The sequence below is a fragment of the Crotalus tigris genome, unplaced genomic scaffold (assembly GCF_016545835.1).
Source record: "Crotalus tigris isolate CLP2741 ecotype Arizona unplaced genomic scaffold, ASM1654583v1 scf7180000017598.18339901613:2243638, whole genome shotgun sequence".
Lineage (NCBI taxonomy): Eukaryota > Metazoa > Chordata > Lepidosauria > Squamata > Viperidae > Crotalus > Crotalus tigris.
In genome coordinates this window covers 1,616,305-1,636,669 of record NW_024096502.1, presented here as the reverse complement: position 1 = coordinate 1,636,669, position 20,365 = coordinate 1,616,305, and the positions used below count along the sequence as shown (strand labels likewise).

Sequence of the window (20,365 nt, the reverse complement as noted above, 5' to 3'; positions counted from 1 at the left end):
GCCAACATGATCGCCAACATCCGATAACGGATATGGCACAAGAAGAAGAAGAATGGAGCAATGAACACTTAAAGTCAAGATTCAAATATTTTCCTATTTCACTGTGTTTTGTGATGGCTGAATCGGATTGCCAGCTCTTTTTTTATATACAGGCCCCACTTCTAGACATCATCGGCCTTTCCTTTTATGCAAAGATAATGGAGGATGGGGGAGCTAGAATTTCAGCTGGAGCAGTATGTCAGTAACCCCTAATTGCAATATAAAATTCCTTGGGGTTCCTTGAGATATGGTTGGGAATTGCCCCCAGATCACTCAAAATAATTGCCCATTTATGCTAAATGTCTATAATTAGGTTGGAGAGAAAAAGGAAAGGGGGGATTGATGGGAAAGTTACCTTCAGTTCCAAATAAATTAAATGGCTAGCTTGCAAAAAAAAAAAAGTTGCAATACACATCTACCCCTCTTTTGATAGACGGGAATGCATTAAGTTTTTTTATTTAATCAAGGAGAATATCAGGTCCTTGGTGCTCTCTGAACATAGTAGTTTTCTTGAAGACGTTTCATTACCCAATTAGGTAACAACATCAGCGCTACTTGCTGATCTATTTTGCTGCTCTCTCCAATTGAAAAGATCTTCCTATGTGGATTGCAGAACTGCATTTTGGACTGTATCAACTCAGAAGCTCTGAACCTGATGCCTGGGGAGCAGCCAGGTACTTGATGCCTTGTGAGTTGGGAGCCATCCAAATTACTGAGTGGGATGGTGCCCCACAGGGCAGGAGAATATTTGGATGAGGACATACTGTTGTTGAAAGAAAAGTTTCATCGTGGTTCAGTCCAAGGTGGAATAAACATGGCAACTGCTTTAGAAAGAAGGTTGCAGTTTATTGAAGAGTAGAGCCAGACAGGAAGATGGCTCTGGCAGAAAAGAGAGAGAGCACCTGTAGGGAATGGATTTTATACCCTCTGGAGCCTTTTGTTTGGAGTTGTTTCCTGTTCCTGTTTGAGGCTATTTCCTGTGCCATGTATTCTGACCTGAGTCTAGGTGTGCCTTTCTGGTATTCTGATGGTGATGGGTTAATCCTATTATGTACCAAAGGTCATATCCTGCTTCCCTGGGCCTGGGGCTGATGAATCTTAGAGTTTGGGTGGGGTATATAGATTTTAGATGTCTTTGTCTTTTTAATCTTCTAGCTTCAACCTTTCCTTCTCTGTGGGGCTGACTTCTCACACTGTACAGTGCCGTAGGCTAGACTGGGAAGCAAAAGAAGGTATTTTTGCAAACCACTTCCGCTCTGCAGCCAGGGAACTACAGAGGTGAACTCCTCAAAAGGAGAAACTTAGAAGAATGAACTCCCCTATATTGTAATTGTTTATTGTGATCAAGGATAAATGGCTTCTTCGATCCACACAACTGCAGTGGGTCGGGTGTGTTTGTGCTGCAGGGATGCCAAAGAAAACAGACTGTACTAGATGCCAAATCAGTTTTATCTTGTGAACAGGGGACGTTTCAAGCCACATGGGTAGTTCTACCTTTGAAATGGATCTCTTTCCTTTGTATCTGAGAACACTTGCAATTCCTTCACTAACAGCTTTACAATTAAGGTAATTAGAATGTATTAGGATTTATGCTGAGCGCAGCCCTCAGCCAGCAAGATTCAATGTGTTAGAGTCATTCTCTTGTCAGTGCCCCATTCCCAACTGATTAGGGAATAACAAACTCAAACATTTGCCAAAAGGCATCAAAGGTTTTTAATTTAATTAGCTGCTTTTAACAGCAGAACTTAGAAGCCATTTGCACAGCAAGACCACTTAAGGATATCTACATGCCTAATATTCTCGGGCTTCTTGCTACGCAGAAATGGAGCTTTCACATGAAGCACTTATAGCGCTGTGTAATGTGCGGAGTCACAATCACCCGACAATGCGGTATTAAAGATCAGATTTCCCTTCTTGAAGTTGGCACGTTGCATCCTCTGCTGGCTACGGGAAAAATAGGCTGGAGTAACAGCAGAATGAGAAATGAGCTTGGAGAGGCAGGTGTGGAATAATAACAGGAAAAATGGCAGAAAATGTAAGATGCCACCAAAGGGAGTATGAACATTTCAACTTCTATGTCTTCTTTCAAGAGTCCATATATGTAATAAAGGGCAGAGAAAGAGAAATAACAGTTGAGTGAACTAGGTTATTCTGCAGCATGAGTTTATTTTGTGGGAAGTCAGCCCCCCCAGAGAACTATTAAAAGGGCAGAAAAATATATTTCCTCAAAGGATCTTAAAGAGGCAGAAAAGCATGCCCAGTTTTCTTAATGGTCCCAAGTCTCCCTCTCCCAAGCAGAAACCAGCTCTGTAGAAATGCAGGTGTAAATCATCCAGGAAGGTTGGAGGCCCCCAGCTAGAAGATTAAGAAGACAAAGATATCTAAAATCTACATACCCCATCCAAAGTCTAAGACAGGACATAATAGGATTAACTCACAGATGCCAAAGGGCACACCCAGACTCAGGTCAGAATACGTGACACAGGAAATACAAAGCCTCAAACAGGAACAGAAAACAATTCCAAACAAAAGGCTCCAGAGGGTATAAAAACCCGCTCCCTACATGTGTTCTCTCTCTTTTCTTCCAGAGCCATCTTTCTGTCTGGCTCTCCTCTTCAATAAACTGCAACCTTCTTTCTAAAGCAGTCGCCATGTTGTTTATCCCTAACTTGGACTGAACCATGATGAAGACTTTTCCTTCAACACTTTAAAGAAGGGAGTGAAGGACTGTCATCTTGGAATCACCTTTGCAGGGATCATAACAAGGAGAGAACTTGGAACAAGCTCTGCAGGCCCTGAGTTGCCCACAGAAGTGTTAAGATGGATTAGGGTGGAGAGGTGTTAGAAATCCCCCTTGCAAAATGCCTCAGCAGACAAGGTGGTCTGCAGAATATGGTCAAAAAAAAAACACCCAAGGTCATAGCCATGATCTTCAAAATAAAAGTATTTGGACTTTTTTGACCGTGCCCTGTGGACAACCCCTCTGCTCATCTCCATCTGTAAATGGAGAACCTCTGTGAGGCATTGGGACATGTGGCTGTCCATTTTTGCTCCCCAATTTGTCCAGAGCAGACCTGCCTCCTTCCATCCACAGACCACAACTCAGAGAGGATGCCAGGAACCAAGTCCGCTTTGGCGTATGGCCAGACAATCATGTAGAACATGAACTTAAAAAGCAGGTTATGGTTACTAGCTGTTTGTTTCCTTTGGATTTTATTTGGAGGGATTTTATTACTCTAGGACACCCACATAGCCTGCTCCACAGCTACAGGACATAATTGTTCTTTCCTGCGATTAGCTGTCAGGAGACAGCCACACTGGATCACGAGTTGAGAGAAATAGCAGCCACAGCAGCATTACTCTGATGATGACAAAGGATTATTTCTTTGGTTATCTTGAACTGATCAGGCTTAGCAAGTTATTTGTCCCAGATTTCTTTGTATTCTGCTCTAAGCTGAAAAAAAACAAAACCCTGGGGGTCCAAATGAGATCTCGGCAGCTGCACCGTCTTCCCGTTGAGCATTAACACAACATGCTCTTTCCCATTTTAACCCACCAAGTCAGCATTCTGTCAGTGGCTGTGTGGCTTTCTCCATGGATTAGTTGCTACCAGCTTACCTTGCTTATACAAATCGCCTTCTTCAGTTAAAACATAGGGTGTAGGAACTATAGTTAGGTTGCTGTCAATCAAGAACATCCGATGTTAGTTCTTTGAAGAGCTTCTTTCAGAACCATGACAGTTGTGTTGAATTTATTGGGGTTATTTTTAAAAATGTCTTAATGCTTGTAGGGGTTCTGCCAGTTTTTGGAATTCAGTTTTTCTAGTTAAGTCACATGTGATAAAAAAACACACACATCTTTTTAGAATAAAAGTCTTCTGCACCATTTTGCATTTCAGCAGCTTCATAATGTACGTGCAGCAGCTTGAGTTTCTTCCTTTCAGTTTTAAAAAAATACAGCAAAAAATGGCAGGCACGGCTTAGTAAGGCATTAAACTCAGAGAATAATGCAACATTATCTAGTTCAGTTTGGGGGCTCAAGGGTTTTAACAAGCAATGCTTTAAAAAAAACCATTCAACAGGAGCAGATGGAGTAAATAAAAGCTAAATGTAAGGATCCACATCTTAAGAAAGCAGAACTCTTGGAAACAATTTCTTCCAACAGGAACTTTTATTAAGAGTAGTTGATAGCAGGCATAATAGACAGGATCTGAGGGATTCCCTTACAGATCGACATTTTAAAGTGTCCCTAAGCAAACCCCACCCCCCAGTTCATCCGGGAGGTTCAGACTGGCAAATCCCCAGGTGTTAAATCCATCGATGGGAAGGAGAGATAACATCAGTCTGGTTCCGTTTGTGCACGAATCATTCCACAGCTCTTCACACCTCATTTTGAGGATGGAGAAATAAACTAAGTCCTGGAGGTTTGTATCTCTTTCCTCCCCTTTTCTTAGCTGCCTGGTAGCGAGAAGTTCAGAGGGATGCATAGTATAGGAGGCAATTTGTTACATTGTAATGATTAGCAGACACAAAGGCGAATAAACAAAAAGTTACTTTGTAGTGAATAGAGGAAGTGAAAGTAATAAACCTGCATGCATACCCCCCCCTCCCTTGGGAGTATGGCAGAATCCAGGGAAGGGTGAGAATTGGTTTTAGATCAGAGGAGATAGATAGAAAGGAAATATAACTGGATTCTGACACTAAACATCAAACTGTACTGCATCCTCTAGAAATGCTAGTCTAACATATTGGCCATGGTTGCTTCAAGGTTCATAAAACCCTCGGCTAAAGAGGAACAAGGAATTTAATGACATTTAGGAATAGGACACAGTACTTCTAGTGACATTCAGGACATCCCTGCCAAGAGTTGTTGTTGTTTTTTTGTAAAGAACATTAATTATGATTAAACGAGATGAATGAAAAAAATAATCTGTTAACTCTGGTTTTCAAACTTGGCAACTTTCAGACAAGTGGGTTTCAAATGGGTTAGTCTTCAAGCAGCCAAGCTGCAGAAAAAACTGTATTAAATAGTGTTTTGCTTTAGCTGCACCTGCTGCTAAAGCCTCCATTTATTTTGAATAGGTTGCTGAAATGTTTGTTGTTATTTTTTGTGTGTGTGGCACATTTGTTACAACTTCCAACAACTAGCCATTTTTTCGTTTATCGTTCACAATGTTTACACAGATCTGAGGAAATCACATCCTCTTTGGGTTTGTTATGCACGACAGGTAATAAATGCGGTTGTTTAGGTGGCCCAAGGAAAAAGTAGCCCCTTCATCAGATGAGGAGGAACATGGAGATGTTCAGAAGTACTACTGCAATGCGCTCTACATGGGGCTATCCTTGAAAAGTATTCGGAGACTACAGTTGGTCCAGAATGCAGCCGCGCGAGTGATAGTGGGTGCTCCTCGATACACCCACGTTACACCTATCCTCCGTGAGCTGCACTGGTTGCCTATTGGTCTCCGGGTCCAATTCAAGGTGTTGGTCATTACCTTTAAAGCCCTATATGGCTCAGGGCCAGGCTATTTGCGAGACCGCCTACTACCTCATATTCCCTACGTCCGGTTAGATCCCACAGGCTGGGCCTCCTTCAGGCCCCGTCGGCCAAGCAGTGCCATTTGGCGGGGCCGCGGAGGAGGGCCTTCTCTGTGATGGCGCCCACGCTTTGGAACCAGCTCCCCCCGGAGATTAGGACCGCTCCCACCCTGTTGGTCTTCCGTAAGCTACTTAAGACCTGGCTTTTCCGGCCGGCCTGGGGTTTATAAAACCTGACCCCTGGATGATTGTCTTTGTACTGTTTGTTTGTTATGTTTTATGTGTTTTTATTGTTAGCCGTCCAGAGTCCTTCGAAAGTGGGGCGGCTTATAAATTTTAAAAATAAAATAAAATAAATAAGTACCTGATCCCAGATGCAAAGGTTTGGCCCTATGAGCTGCCATCATTTGCAGAGACTATGTGCAAGGGAAGAGAAGAAAATGGGAAGACATCACCGAGCTTCTGCTACTCCTTCTCTTTATGTCTGGCAGAATAATCTTTAACCAAAACAAACAATCTTCAAAGCAAACAAACTTAGCTTATGTCTCCCCCCCCCTATCATCTATCTCAGGGGTGTCAAACTCAATTTCATTGAGGGCCGCATCAGCATTGTGGTTGCCCTCGGGGAGCCAGGTGGGTGCGGCCAGGGTGGGTGCGGCCTACTGGGTGGGCGTGGATGGAGTGGGGGTGGCCTACTGGGTGGGCATGGCCAGTTCTATATCGTTTGCATCAAGGGTGCCTGTGGGGGCCTGGGCAGGAGTGGGACAGATCTGAGGGTCTCTGGCAGAAGGGGGTGGGACCGGGGCAAGCGCCAAGGCATGGTCCATTTCTTCATTTCTCACAAAGGGTGACACCTCCCCAGTATGCACCCAGGGGGCGGGGCTGACACAGCGGACTGGTTCCTCGCTGTTTGTAGACGGCCTTGTGGAGCTAAGACTGAATGCGTTTCAGCTTCACGGGCCACATGAAACCACTTTGCAGGCCGCATCCGGCCCCCAGGCCTTGTGTCTGACATGTCTGATCTATCTATCTATCATCTATCTATCTATCTATCTATCTATCTATCTATCTATCTATCTATCTATCTATCTATCTATCTCCTTTCATTTTACCCCATCACATTAAACCTGTGGAATGGATTGAGAAAGATCAGCCAAAGTTGCCTTTAACCAGAGGCTCCCCTATCCTAGTGGACAGCCATCTGTCTGGATTGGTGTAGGGCAGGGGTAGGCAACCTTGGTTCTTTTATGACTCATGGACTTCAACTCCCAGAATTCCTGAGCCAGCATGGCTCAGCTTGGAAACCTCTCCCTTTCCCCTCAGCATGGCTGGCTCAGGAATTCTGGGCGTTGAAGTCCACGAGTCATAAAAGAGCCAAGGTTGCCTACCCCTGGTGTAGGATCTCCTGTTTGGACTAGAAGACCGCCAAGATCCCTTCCAACTCTGTTATTTTGTAATTCTCTCCTAATCCAGCATCTTCACAACCGCCTCACTCTGTCGAGACTGTTCAGGGCTGGTCTTTCCCCTCCGTCTTCCATGCACTGGCTGACATCTGACACCTTCCTCTCTTTTAGCAGTTTTATTGTCCGAACCCCAATCTCCCAATGCTGAAGGGCCATGGGGTGACCCTTGCAATTAACCACTAATGGGGAGAGAACTCTCAGAAAGGAGCCATCTGTACAAGTGAAGGGATAATGAAGACTGAGGGGAAACAGGGAATAGAAAGACAAGGGAGACACAGAACTAACCTTCAGAATGTGAGAGCTTGCTGTGAGCTCCTCGCAGGTGGTAGTGACAAGCTGGTGTGGGCTGTCAAACTCCACAAGAAATAATTGGAAACCTACTCCCCCCTTCTTCTTAAAGTAGGAAGATAAATTGGGGGCATTGAAATGTATTTGCACATTTAAAAGAGAAGGTTGTCTGAAGGGCAACGAAGCCCTGAAGAGATGTGTGAGAATGGAGATGCTATGTAATACAGAGTGGGCTATAGTAGCCTTCTTCCATTAGCAATCCTGGAGGTAGCCATTGCCTAATTTGGGTTTGACTTTCAAGATTTCAGCTAGCTTACATTTTTTAACTCATTGCTCCTTCCAGACCTAAAGGTAGACATTGATTCTTTACTCTGTCAGGTTTCTAATTGGATTTTTGAGGCCTTTTTCATGCAACAATGCCACTACTGCATCACACGTCTGTAGTTGTTATTAACCATAACCAAATAGTTGGAATAAGGGATGTGTCTTAATTTAGTCACTGAGAAGAGGTGAAATTAAATCTCTTGATGGACAGGGCTGTAGGCCAGCCATGATCAGTGGAAAAGTTCAGAGCAATTGCTCATAGAGACTTTTTTTTTTAAAATGGGTGAGTCAGCTGGAACAATATAGCCAGTGTGTTTTGCAAATGCAACCTGATACCTAATCACTTAATTTGACTAGTAGCTAATTGGTAATTATTCAAATAGATTTCTATATTGGCTTCACGTCTTCTGTTGCCCCAGTCAACTTAATATTCTGTCGAAGGAAGGAAAGGAGGGATGGATTCAGGAACATGGAGGGGTGTCCCACCTTAGCAACCTTAAGACTCGTGCATTTCAACTCCCAGAATTCCCCAGCCAGTTACAATAGTCTCCTATTTCCTATAAGGAAACAACTTCTAAATATTTTTCCCTTAATGTTGTGATTTTGTGTTTGTTTATTTCAAGGGGGTGGAATGAGATATTAGTCTATTCCATAATATGCATGAATTCTTTTCTAATTCTTATTCTATGTTCTTATTCAATTCTATTTTCTTTTTCTATTCTATTCATTTTCTTGTTCTATTCTATTCTTATTCTATTCATTTTCTTATTCTATTCTTATTCTATTTTATTATTCTATTCTATCATTCAGTTCTATTCATTCTCTTCTGTTCTATTCATTTTCTTATTCTATTCTATTCTTATTCTATTTTCTTATTCTATTCTATTCTATCATTCAATTCTATTCATTTTCTTATTCTATTTTCTTATTCAATTCTATTATTTTATTCTATTTTCTTATTTGATTCTATTCATTTTCTTAATCTATTCTATTTTGTTTTCTTATTCTATTCTATTCTTATTCTTATTCTATTTTATTCTATTCTATTTCTTTTCTTATTCTATTCTATTCTATTCTAATTCTTATTCTATTTTATTCTATTCTATTCTATTCTATTCTATTCTATTCTATTCTATTCTATTCTATTTCTTATTCTATTCCATTCTATTTTATTCCAATTTCAGAGAAGGATGTGTGATGTGGACATCCCTTTAAATCAGCGGTTCTCAACCTGTGGGTCGGGACCCCATTTGGGGTCGAACGACCATTTCATAGGGGTCGCGAAACAACGCAGTCCACCATTTTTTTCCCCTTTTCCTTAGCTGTGCTACTCCCTTTTATTCTATTGGCTTTTGAAAGCCAATAGAATAGATTCTCTTGAATAGAGTCTAATTCTATTGGCTTTCAAAAGCCAATAGGAATTGTCCAGGCTGCCTCTGCCCTGCTGAGCCCACCAAAAGTCCCATTCTGCAAATGGTGCTGCACCAGTTGAGTAGTCCTCGACTTATAACCAGTTGGGTAGTCCTCGACTTACGACTGGTTGGGGGTCGTGGCATTAAAAAGGTTGAGAACCACTGCTTTAAATGTAATATGCTGTCTCAAAATCTATGCCTGTTTCAATGAGATGAAAATACAGATGCAAATTTACCAGGGGTCTTTTCTCATTATTGCTGCCTTATCAATACTACACAACATTAACAAATGATAACTGACTGCAGGTTCCCAAAGACTGAGTCAATCCATAATATTTGTACAAAGACTATTTCTATTCTATTTCCGTCTTCATCTTTTACAAAATGGGCTTCTTAGCCCCTACATTTCAATCTCCGGGACCCCCGTGTGTGTCTTGCCCTCACCGTAGTCAGCCAAATCAACAGCATCTGCTAGGTGGGATCTGAACATATTTGTTCAATTTTTGAAATGGAGTACAATTGTGTCTGCTGGTCCCTGGGGAAGACAAAGGGATTGATAACTGCTTAATATCCATGCTGAGCAAAATATTCATCGTGCCAGCCTTGAGGCTTCTAATGCCCAGATAGCAAATGTGATTGAATTTTTAATCCTTTTGTCCGTATGCAGCTTCCAATCTGTTCGGGATTGTTAAAATTCCAAAGTATTGCCCTGCTTTCCCTGAAGGATAGTGGGAAGAATTAAGGGTGGTGTCTGGAACAGATGGGGTGTCAGGAGCTGAAAGACAGGGGGGGAAAAATAATCATTTTTAAAAAGGGATGGTAGTTAACTCCTTGCATGCTTGGTACTGTCAGGAGGAGAGATAGTTGGAGCCCACCACAAGCGTTCCTTGTCCCGGGCTTTTCGAAAGCACAAATTTATTTATTTATTTATTTATGAGACTTATATACCGCTTTAAGTGCAAGCACTCTCTAAGCGGTGTACACCAGTAAGCAATGTATATATATATTTACATTGCCCCCAACAATCTGGGTCCTCATTTTACCTACCCCGGAAGGATGGAAGGCTGAGTCAACCTTGAGCCGGTGAGATTTGAACCGCTGACCTGCTGAACGCAGTCAGCTAAAGTGGCCTGCAGTACTGCACTCTAACTGCTGCGCCACCTCGGCTCATTTTGTGTCATAGAACATAGAATAAAAGACTTGGAGGTCTTCTAATCCAACCGCCTGCTTGAGCAGGAGACCATATACCATTTCAGACAAATGGTTTCCCGGGGTCTTTTTGAAAGCCTTCAGCAATGTAGCACCCACAACTTTGGAAGGCAAGTCGTTCCACTGGTGGATTGCTCTCATCATTAGGAAAGTTCTCCTTAGTTCTAGGTTGCTTCTCTCCTTGGTTAGTTTCCAACTGTTGTTTCTTGTCTTGCCTTTTAGTGCTTTGGAAAATAGTTTGACCCCCCTCATCTTTGTAGGAGCCCTTCAAATATTGGGGCACGGCTATCATGTCACCCCTAGTCTTTCTTTTCATTAGACTAAACATGCCCAATTCTGGTAACCATTCTTCATACATTTTAGCCTCCAGCCCCTTAAACATTTTTTGTTGCTCTTGTCTGCACTCTTTCCAGAGTCTCAACATCTTTTTTTATATTGTGGTGACCAGAATTGGATGCAGTATTTCAAGTGTGCTCTTACTAAGGCTTTAAGGTATGGGCTATGTTACTTAATGTCTTTAAGGCAGTAGTTCTCAACCTTTCTAATGCCGCGACCCCATAATATAGTTCCTCATGTTGTGGTGACCCCCAACTACTTATACATCACCGGGTGCCAGGGGCGTGGCCAAAGAAAAGGGGGAAAAAATGGCGGACAGCCTTGTTTGACGACCCCCGTGAAATGGTCGTTCAACCCCAAATGGGGTCCCGACCCACAGGTTGAGAACCACTGCTTTAAGGTATGGACTATAGGCGAAAGAACAAAGTGGAACGACGACTAATGACCTTTTTTTACTGGTCCACCATAGAAAGCGTCCTCTCACACTGCATTATGGTGTGGTATGCTGGCTTGACAGCCGCAGATAGAAAGACACTGCAGAGAGTGGTGAGCACAGCACAAACCATCGTGGGCTGTCCCCTGACACCACTAGATGACATCGCTAGGGCCCGCTAGCTTAGAAGAGTGAGGAAAACCCTCAGGGACGACTCCCACCCTGGTCAGCACTTCTTTACTCTCTCCTACCATTGGGTGTAGAAGATATAGAAGCATAGCCAGCTGCACCAACAGGCTGAAGAACAGCTTCTACCCCGTGGGCTGTCAGACTCCTGAATGGGAAATGACTCCATGTATGATAGACTTGTGGGGCCGGCGCGTTGTGCAATGGGTTCACGTGGTGTAATGGGATTGTGTGTTTGTTGTCACTGTGAGTTGTGTTGGGGGTGTGTGTGCACGAAAGGAGGCTTAGCCAATCTCATTGTACACATGTTGTACTTTGACCGTAAAGGTTGATTTGACTAGAAAAATCAAAATACTGCACCTACAGAGATATTAACACACACACACACTTTTTTTTTCTTTTCTTTTTTTGATGCATAGAGATTTTATTCCAAAGACTGAAGGCTCAGTTCTACTAAAGACATCTTGCCTGCACTCAATTCTGGCTGAACGTATTTCTGGAAGTAGGTCAAACCCATCCAATCCCCTACACAGGGTAGGGAGGAGAAGAGACAATTTTCGGCCAGCTAACCCTACGAAAGGGTTAAACGAACACATCTACCCACTGACCCTCTTCCCTGTTTCTGCCAAAGACCCTCTTTAAGCAGCCACCCTGGGGTCTGGCCTCCTTCTAAGCCCTTCCAGCTCTTCTCCATCTGCAGAGGACTTTCAGGAAATCAGGGCTGCAACTTCCTTGGAGGAACCCTAAGAAGCAGAGCTTCAGCTTTCAAAGACCTTCCCATCTAAAGAGAAACAACTCAAGAATCCTTTCTCCTCTCAAGGAATCCTTCTGCTTTGAAATCTCTCAAGAAGGTCGTTTTTTTGCCCAGCTGAATAGGTTTCTGGGTGATGCTTTTACATCTGCCAGCAAAGCTCTCCAAAAAATCTAGCTCAGCAGTTGCTGCTCTGAAGCTTTGCACAGAATTACCTGAGAACATCTGGCGCAAGGTAAGAGAAATAAAATAGCACGCTGCCCATTCCTGTCAGCTCTCCTTTGTTTCTTTTAAGTTGTTAAGAGTGATTTATTTGACCAATCTGCTTAGGCTAAATCTCTTTCCTTTGTTTCCATTTCTTACATCTAGGAGATCGGTCTTCCTCAGACTTTTCAATATATTACTTTCAGATGGCAGCACCCATACAAAATCCTGTTTTAATTCCCATATAATGAGCTTCAGACATTTCTGTCATAAGAGAACACGATCCAGGAAACTCGGGGAAAAAAAGCCATTTCAATATGTGTGTGTGTGTGTGTGTGTTTTCTGAGGTTTTGCGGGTGTTTGTATGTAGATCTTTAGTTGTTCGGGTTTTCTTGCCAAGACACTTCCAATTTGACGCGGGAGAAAACCCGAACAACCAAAGACATATATACATACATACATACATACATACATACATATATAAAATAAGAGCAAACAAACACGAACACCAGGAAAAATATAAAACTAGAAATATTTATTCTAATGTCAAGCTTTCGTCGGCTATATCTATCTATCTATCTATCTATCTATCTATCTATCTATCTATCTATCTATCTATCCTGGAGACTATTATAAAACGTTTGAATATGCTGCAAAACAAGTTGGTTGGGACATTTTTTTTTTCATATTTTATCACTTGTTTAACCTGCTCAAACCGAATTTTTGTCATTTAAAACCTAAAATGAATATCTATACACAAAAATGTAGAATCAAACGTTACTTACAATTTAATTTTTTTTAAAAAGTATTATGGAACATCACTGATATTGTGGATAATTATTTTAGTCTCACAAAGTAATATTTTTTTAAAAAAAATACCGTTTCAAAAGTGAGTTTCTGGTTTTAATGTTTTTTGCAGTCTTACGTACTCCCTTCGATGGCTTGCAAACCAGATTTTTTTTTTTTTTTTTACAGAAAATTCTTTATTTAACATGTAGATCAGCTTAAGGGGCTGCCCCTTAATCTGTTCTAAGAGCACCCCCTGCCTGCAGACACAAGTACAGTTATCTTCTACTTTCAAACCTTGGTCCTTCCTTCTCATCGTCACGCTTCTCTCCTTTTCTTCCTCTCCTGACATTTAAAATAATATTCTTTCCTAACCAAGTGATTCACACTCACACCCTCAAGTCTCCTTAAAAAGTGTAGGTAATAAATGTGTCAGCACACAAGAAAGGAATCGCACTGCCATTGGAAGGAACTGACATGATTGTAGAACCGGTGATTTTGTTTCCTGGAGGATCCACTGAAGAGAAAAGGGAGAAGGGAAGAACAAGGGCTGTTTCCAAACAGCTAGTCACAGATGATACCCATCTGATTTCTCACAGACTTTGTTCCTCCACCTCTTATTTAGTCTTTCCACCATTTGCAGTTAGAAATCATTGGACATCCCACCTGGTCATCAAGAAAAGTGACAACTTCTATTCTAGAAGGCTTTCCAAGTTATACCAAATTTTGGCAGGACCCAAGTGGTCACCTAACACAAGTAAAATGTCTAACCAATCTTATTTGTCTTCTGTAGTGCTTGAAACTGCTGATTAACAATCCATTACACTTAAGAAAGCCTATTCAGAGTCTTATTATCTCCTAGGTCTGCAGCACAGAAGATGTCTGGACCACAGATGTGTCTGCCTTCCTGGTTTCTTCTGGTCATGTGCTTCAGCCATCCTTTAATCACGGTTGTTGGTTTACAGCAAAACCTGAAGAATGAGATGTTCCACTTCTACCAGATGTTCATGCTTGCAGAGGGCAAGGAAATGACAATCTTCCTCTCAAAAGGGATGCCTCAACGGTGAGGGGACCATTCTTTCCTTTCCATTTTGGGTCACTTTCTTCTACAGAACGATTTCTGTTTATGGGTTTGAGATTAAAGTCTTCTGTCCAAAGGTTTGTTTTATGACATCCCTCAGGTTCCCAAACTGCGTTCAGAGGGATAACTTCAGCAACGAAGTGTTGTTTTGCCATGGACGTTGGAGAAGGTTTCCAAAAACCAACTTCCCATGGACCTCTGCCCTTCCCACCTTTATTGGAAGGTGCTTTGATTCTCTTCAGATTGATCAAACTTATGTTTCCCAAATAAAATATTCACAGGAATTCTTTTAGCTAAATGACTCCATTAAATTCTGACCGCATCATTTATGTTAAGATCATTTGGGGTTTTTTTCTGCCTTCTGTGATGTAAAATGAAAAACAACATCCATTTCCAGGTGCTATTTTGTTCCAAAAGAAAGCAAGATCTCTGCATTCTTCACAGTGAGAATAACCCCATGTGATGTCCCCATTGAGTGGAGTATACGGGTTCCTAAAACATCGGCAAACTATTTTGGAAAAACAATTTCTGGTAAGCAAGAGGGAAGGTGAAAAATATCTCTCTCTCTCTCTCTCTCTCTCTCTCTCCCTCCCTCCCTCCCTCACTCCCTCACTCACTCACTCCCTCTCAGCTTTTCCTTCTTCCATTCCATTTCTCTTAACAAGATCTAGATAGAGTATGAAAGGAAGACTAACTTAGATTCATTTGGAACCTGATTTGTACCAACTATTAACCAACAAGATTTCTATCCATAATTAAAACTTTTAATATTAAAGTCTCAGCACCAGCAAAATCCCTGCTGGGACTGGAAGCTAAGCAGGATCAGGCTTGGTTAATACTTGGAGGGGAGACTCCAAGAGGTAGCCTAGACTAGAAAGTTAAAAAAAAAAACAATTGCAGAAGGCAGCAACAGAAACCCCTTCCATTGTACTCTCTGGAAAATTACATAGACTTCAAGCTCAACTTAAACATGACCTGAAGAGCTCAAAAGTTGTTTCCAGATTCCCAAAAATCAAAACAGATAACAGTGTAGACTTCCTCGAGGTATCTTACATTGTATTCACTGGTCCAGTGGTTCTCAACCTGTGGGTCGGGACCCCATTTGGGGTCAAACGACCATTTCACGGGGGTCGCCAAACAATGCAGTCCGCCATTTTTTCCCCCTTTTCCTTAGCTGTGCTCCTCCCTTTTATTCTATTGAAAGCTAATAGAATAGACTCTCTTGAATAGAGTCTAATTCTATTGGTTTTCAAAAGCCAATAGGAACGGTCCAGGCTCTCTCTGCCCTGCTGAGCCCGCCAAAAGTCCCATTCTGCAAACGGTGCTGCACCAGTTGAGTAGTCCTCGACTTACGATCGGTTGAGTAGTCCTCGACTTACGACCGGTTGGGGGTCGCGGCATTAAAAAGGTTGAGAACCACTGCACTGGTCAATGTGTGCCTTACCCGTCTCTTGTCAACTTTAAAAGCTTTGCCCATCTTCTGTTTCATCGACAGATAATTTGAACGCTCAGGAAGTCCTCCGATTCCAGAAGGGTCCCAAGATGGCGTGGACTCTCTTTAGTTATCGAGGCAACTCGGTGGAAACCTACACAGGAGCGTCTCGCCATTCCACAGTCTACATGCTTGAATTCCTCTCCATTGAGAGAGACACCCAGATTAAAGCATATTTGACCACGGACCCCAAATCTGATCACTTTTATCCAGAACTGCCAATGGACCCCCGCATTGATGTCGTTGGGATTGGCCCCACCACAGTAACTCTGGCTTGGAAGCAGAGTCCAAGTGCCCTGCCACCCCAAGGAAACATTCATTATTGTCTCCTGGCGAATGAAAACTACAATTTCAAGTCTTTATGTGCAGCAGAAACGGCAATGCAACCTTCAGGGGTGAAACGGTCTCCTACTTTGGTGGTCTCTCCCTCCGCAGGTAGCCTCACGTCTCAGGAACTACAGGCGCCGTCCAAGAGCGAATTCAGCATAAGTGACAAAGGTAGTGACGCACGAGTGAAAGAAGTCTGTGTGGGACTCACAAACACCTACACAGTGTCCCACCTGACTCCTGGCATTCAGTACTACTTTGATGTTTTTGCCATCAATTTCCTCACCAACACCAGTGCTGCTTACACCGGAACCTTTGCCCGCACTCTCGGAAATCCTGAGCCCAACGTGAGCAAACTGAAGGATGGGAAGACGATTCAGCTGAGACTGGATGGGAGGAAATGGCCCTTTTACAATTTGCTGTACCAGGCAATGCAGAAGCGGGTTCAATTTGCCTTCCAGTCTTGCAGCGGGCAACTCCATTTGGAAATATCGAAGGACGGGGAAGTGCTGATGTCAGAGAGATTTGCTGGCTTGAGGCACTTCACCCTGAAAGGAAGGTTGGGAGATACCTACCTGGTCCATCTCCGGTCCACCGAGACTTCAGCTGCATCCGTGAAGGTTCAGGTGTCCTCTCTCTTCCACAGGCCTTTCTTCCCAGCTCTGCCAGAGAGTTTAAAAATCAGATCCTTGAACAAACTGAGAAGCTGCCATTCTGTCACCATCGCCTGGCTTGGAACTCGGGAACTGAGCAAGTATTGCATCTACAAGAAGGAGATTGAGGAGGACCAAACCTGGGTGGCCACCCGAAAGGTTGATCGGTGCTCTGGGCCAGAGTCAAGGCAGAAGAGCGAAAAAGTGCTCTGCAAATTCTTCCACGGTCTCAATCTGCAGCGAGCTGTGACTACCGAAACCATCAGGGGCCTGGAAGCAGGGACGGCCTACCTTTTCGATGTGTACCTCATTGGATCCTCGGGGATCCCCATCCGCTATTACAGCAAAGTTCTGAAGACAAGGAAGAGATGTTGAGCCTCTTCAAACAACCGAGGAAAGGTAAAACTGGAGAAACACCGGACAAAAGCAACATTGGCGATTGCCGCCTTCAGAATGAACTGGGGGACACACAATTGTGTGTTGGAGATGGCAAGGTCTGAAATGGACACCCGAGCTTGGAAAAAATAGATTTGCCCCCTATCACCCTTCTCCTTTGACCCGGAGGCTCCTCCCAATAACAAAACACCCTGCCCCTGGAATTAAATCATTCTTTTTCGAACCCAAGCCTACACGATCAAAAACCTGAAGGATGCCTGTTTCGTAAGGTCAAATCCTTTTGCTTTGTCTTCCAGTTTAATGCCTGTCAGAAAGTTCGTGGGAGACAAAGTCTACGGGACTGCAAGAGAATATAAAAGGAGAAATACGATCGCTAGAGGGCGGTACAATATTAGTCAAAGCAAGAGTAAGATCATGCAATAGCTTAGTCTGGGTTAAGACACCTAAACAAAGGCGTTGAAGAGTGGGTGTGTCTTGTAGTAGGATCCCAGCTCGATCCAGTGGAGCTCCTTTCCAGAAATTAGGAACAGAACCCACCACTTAGCCTCCCAGTGGAAAAGAGCAGTAAGAAACTTACAAGTTCTTCCCCTGCCAACATGTAGAGAGATTGATGGGCAGCTGACATGATCCAGGGCCTTCGGAGGGTTAGAGGTGAGCTCAGCTCCCTTTTCCATCAGAAGCTCCTTTCACCATCACGACCATGCTAGGTCTTTCTTTCCCCATTTGAAAAAATGAGAATAAATGCTGGCAACATTAAAATATGTGGGCTTCGATTTCAAGAATGAACAGTCAACTATAAAGGATCCTGTGAAAGTCCTAGGCCAAGACATGGAGGAAAAAAAAGAGTACATCAAAGCAAATTCAGAAGGAAGGAAGGAAGGAAGGAAGGAAGGAAGGAAGGAAGGAAGGAAGGAAGGAAGGAGGGAGGGAGGAGTAGGAAGTAAGGGGAGGGAGGAAGGAAGGAAGGAAGGAGGAGGAGGGAGGGAAGGAAGGAAGAGGGAGGGAGGAAGGAAAGAAGGAAGGAAGGGGAGGAGGAGAGGGAGGAAGGAAGGGGAGGGAGGGAGGAAGGAAGAGGGGAGGGGGAGAGGGAGAGGAAGGAAGGAAGAGGGGAGGGGGAGAGGAAGGAAGGAAGGAAGAGGAGGGAAGGAGGGAGGGAGGAAGGGAGGGAGGAAAGAAGGAAGGAAGGAAGGAAGGAAGGAAGGAAGGAAGGAGGGAGGAAGGGAGGGAGGGAGGGAGGAAGGAAGAGGGGAGGGGGAGAGGAAGGAAGGAAGGAAGGGAAGGGAAGGAGGGAGGGAGGGAGGGAGAGAGGAAAGAAGGAAGGAAGGAAGGAAGGAAGGAAGGAAGGAAGGAAGGAAGGAAGAAAGGAAGGAAGGAAGGATCACATCATCTGCTCAGGGATTTAAGCCTTGTCTAAAGTGATTTTGGACTAGTATTTGCTGACCCAATTCTTTTTATACCTCTTAATTGCTATAATCATTATTGCTCTTCTTAAATTGTACTTGATTTTATAGTTTTAGATACTCTCTAATCATCCTTTACTGATACACGAGAGATTTTTCTTTTAAAAATAAAGCACAGTCTGTATAAATATAGCTTCTTCTCCATGTTTAGTTTACCCATTTTCAGAAAACAAGTTGCTTTTTTATATAGGGCTGTTTCGCTTCACCTGAGTCTGTACATTTCTAAATCTTATTTAATAAAATTAATCTCCTCCATCACCCTCCTGTAATCGTTAAGAGTTTGTATTTTTCCTTCTCAACTAGAGACCCCATTTATTGGGAAAAAAAAAATCACAGCATAATTAGAAACCATCTGTTTCTTCTCGAATTCCTGCTCGACAAATGACCTAAAAATTGCTTTTATAAGAATTTCTAAAATACACGGCTACAGTAGAAGAGATTTAAGTTCTTGTGTTGGGCCCAAACACTTTCCAATATCAACAAGGGGTGGGTTACCCACCCAAAAACTCTTGAACGATTCCAGGCGAGACTGAGGCAGAGATTGCCCGAGAGAATACAGCCATGTAAATTAAGAGGAATTATATCTAATTTCAAGTACAAATAAAGAATAGTGACTGAGTGTGCAATGCGTGGAGGGGAGGGAGAGATAAAAAAAAAATCCTGCCACATTCTTTTTAATTCGGTAATGTTAGACAAAGAACAAGGGTCAAATTCTTACATAAGATGATTAAAGAAACGAGGAATGGTTGTTGGTTATATTGTACACAGCAGGTTTAATTATTAGAGAAGGCTGAATGGCATCGTCCACTGGTGGACTACAGCTCTTAAAACCCCTACAGCTGCATTTACGGCCGGGTTGAAAAAGGCTGAGATGAGCATCATCCACATAGTCCGGACTTAAGACATGGGTTTTTACCTATGATTTATTGAAAACCATTATTGGTGAAGTGTATACCAGACTATTTGGGTTTGGGTCAAGCTGAGGTTACACAACACGTTTATGCAAACCAATATAGATGATGGCTTGGTAGGGACTAAGTTCAAGAGAGCAATCTCCCTCAGATATCATTTAAGGCACCCATCAGCCGAAGGACTGGGTGGGAGGAGTGGATGGGGAGTTTGGTGGGGAGGAGTGGATGGGGAGTTTGGTTGCCTACAAGGACCAGGATGCTTGATCTACTACAGACACCACCCATCAGACGAAGGACAAGATCCATCTTCTCCCTTAAGCCAGGGGTTCCCAACCCCCGGTCCGTGGACTGGTACTGGGCTGCAGCATGCCAGCAACCGGTCCACACAAACAAGCAAAGCCCCATCTGCGGGATGCAGGCAGCACACAAAACCACGGCCCCTTCGGTCCACGGAAAAACCTCTCTCCACGGAACCGGTTCCTGGTGCCCAAAAGGTTGAGGACCTCTGATTTAAGGCAGTTGTGTTATCAACTATGGAGTTAGTGGAGGTAAGAAGGTAGATGCCTTCCAGGTGGCAGCAAAGACATACATTTCTAAATCTTTACTACCATCTGGTGGTCCTGTTGGGTCATTGACATAGAGCAATAGCACTTAGACTTATATACTGCTTCACTGTGCTTTATAGCCCTCTCTGGGTGGTTTACAGAGTCAGCATTTTGCCCCCAACAATCTGGGTCCTCATTTTTACCGACCTCGGAAGGTTGGAAGGCTGAGTCAACTTTGAGCCAGTCAGATTGACTTAGTGAGTTAGCCGGCAATACTGCATTCTAACCATTGTGCCTTTGAACTATGGTGCTGGAGAAGACTCCTGCGAGTCCCCTGGACTGCAGTCATAGAGGAGATCAACCCTGTCTGCTCTTTAGAAGGCCAGATCCTGAAGTTGAAACTCAAGTACTTTGGCCACCTAATGAGAAGGAAGGACTCCCTGGAGAAGGGCCTAATGCTGGGAAAGATCGAGGCCAGATCCTGAAGTTGAAACTCAAGTACTTTGGCCACCTAATGAGAAGGAAGGACTCA

The 20,365-nt window shown here is 43.3% G+C and overlaps 1 protein-coding gene across 1 annotated transcript; it reads left to right on the top strand.

Moving 5' to 3' along the window:
- The first annotated feature begins 11,541 nt into the window (after positions 1-11,541).
- LOC120318774 (protein NDNF-like) lies at positions 11,542-17,819 on the top strand. Its single transcript, XM_039366836.1, has 4 exons — positions 11,542-12,213; positions 13,831-14,031; positions 14,447-14,580; positions 15,545-17,819. Exons 2-4 carry the CDS (start codon positions 13,847-13,849, stop codon positions 16,894-16,896), a joined length of 1,671 nt encoding a protein of 556 aa, XP_039222770.1. The 5' UTR covers positions 11,542-12,213; positions 13,831-13,846; the 3' UTR covers positions 16,897-17,819.
- Positions 17,820-20,365: the final 2,546 nt, after the last annotated feature.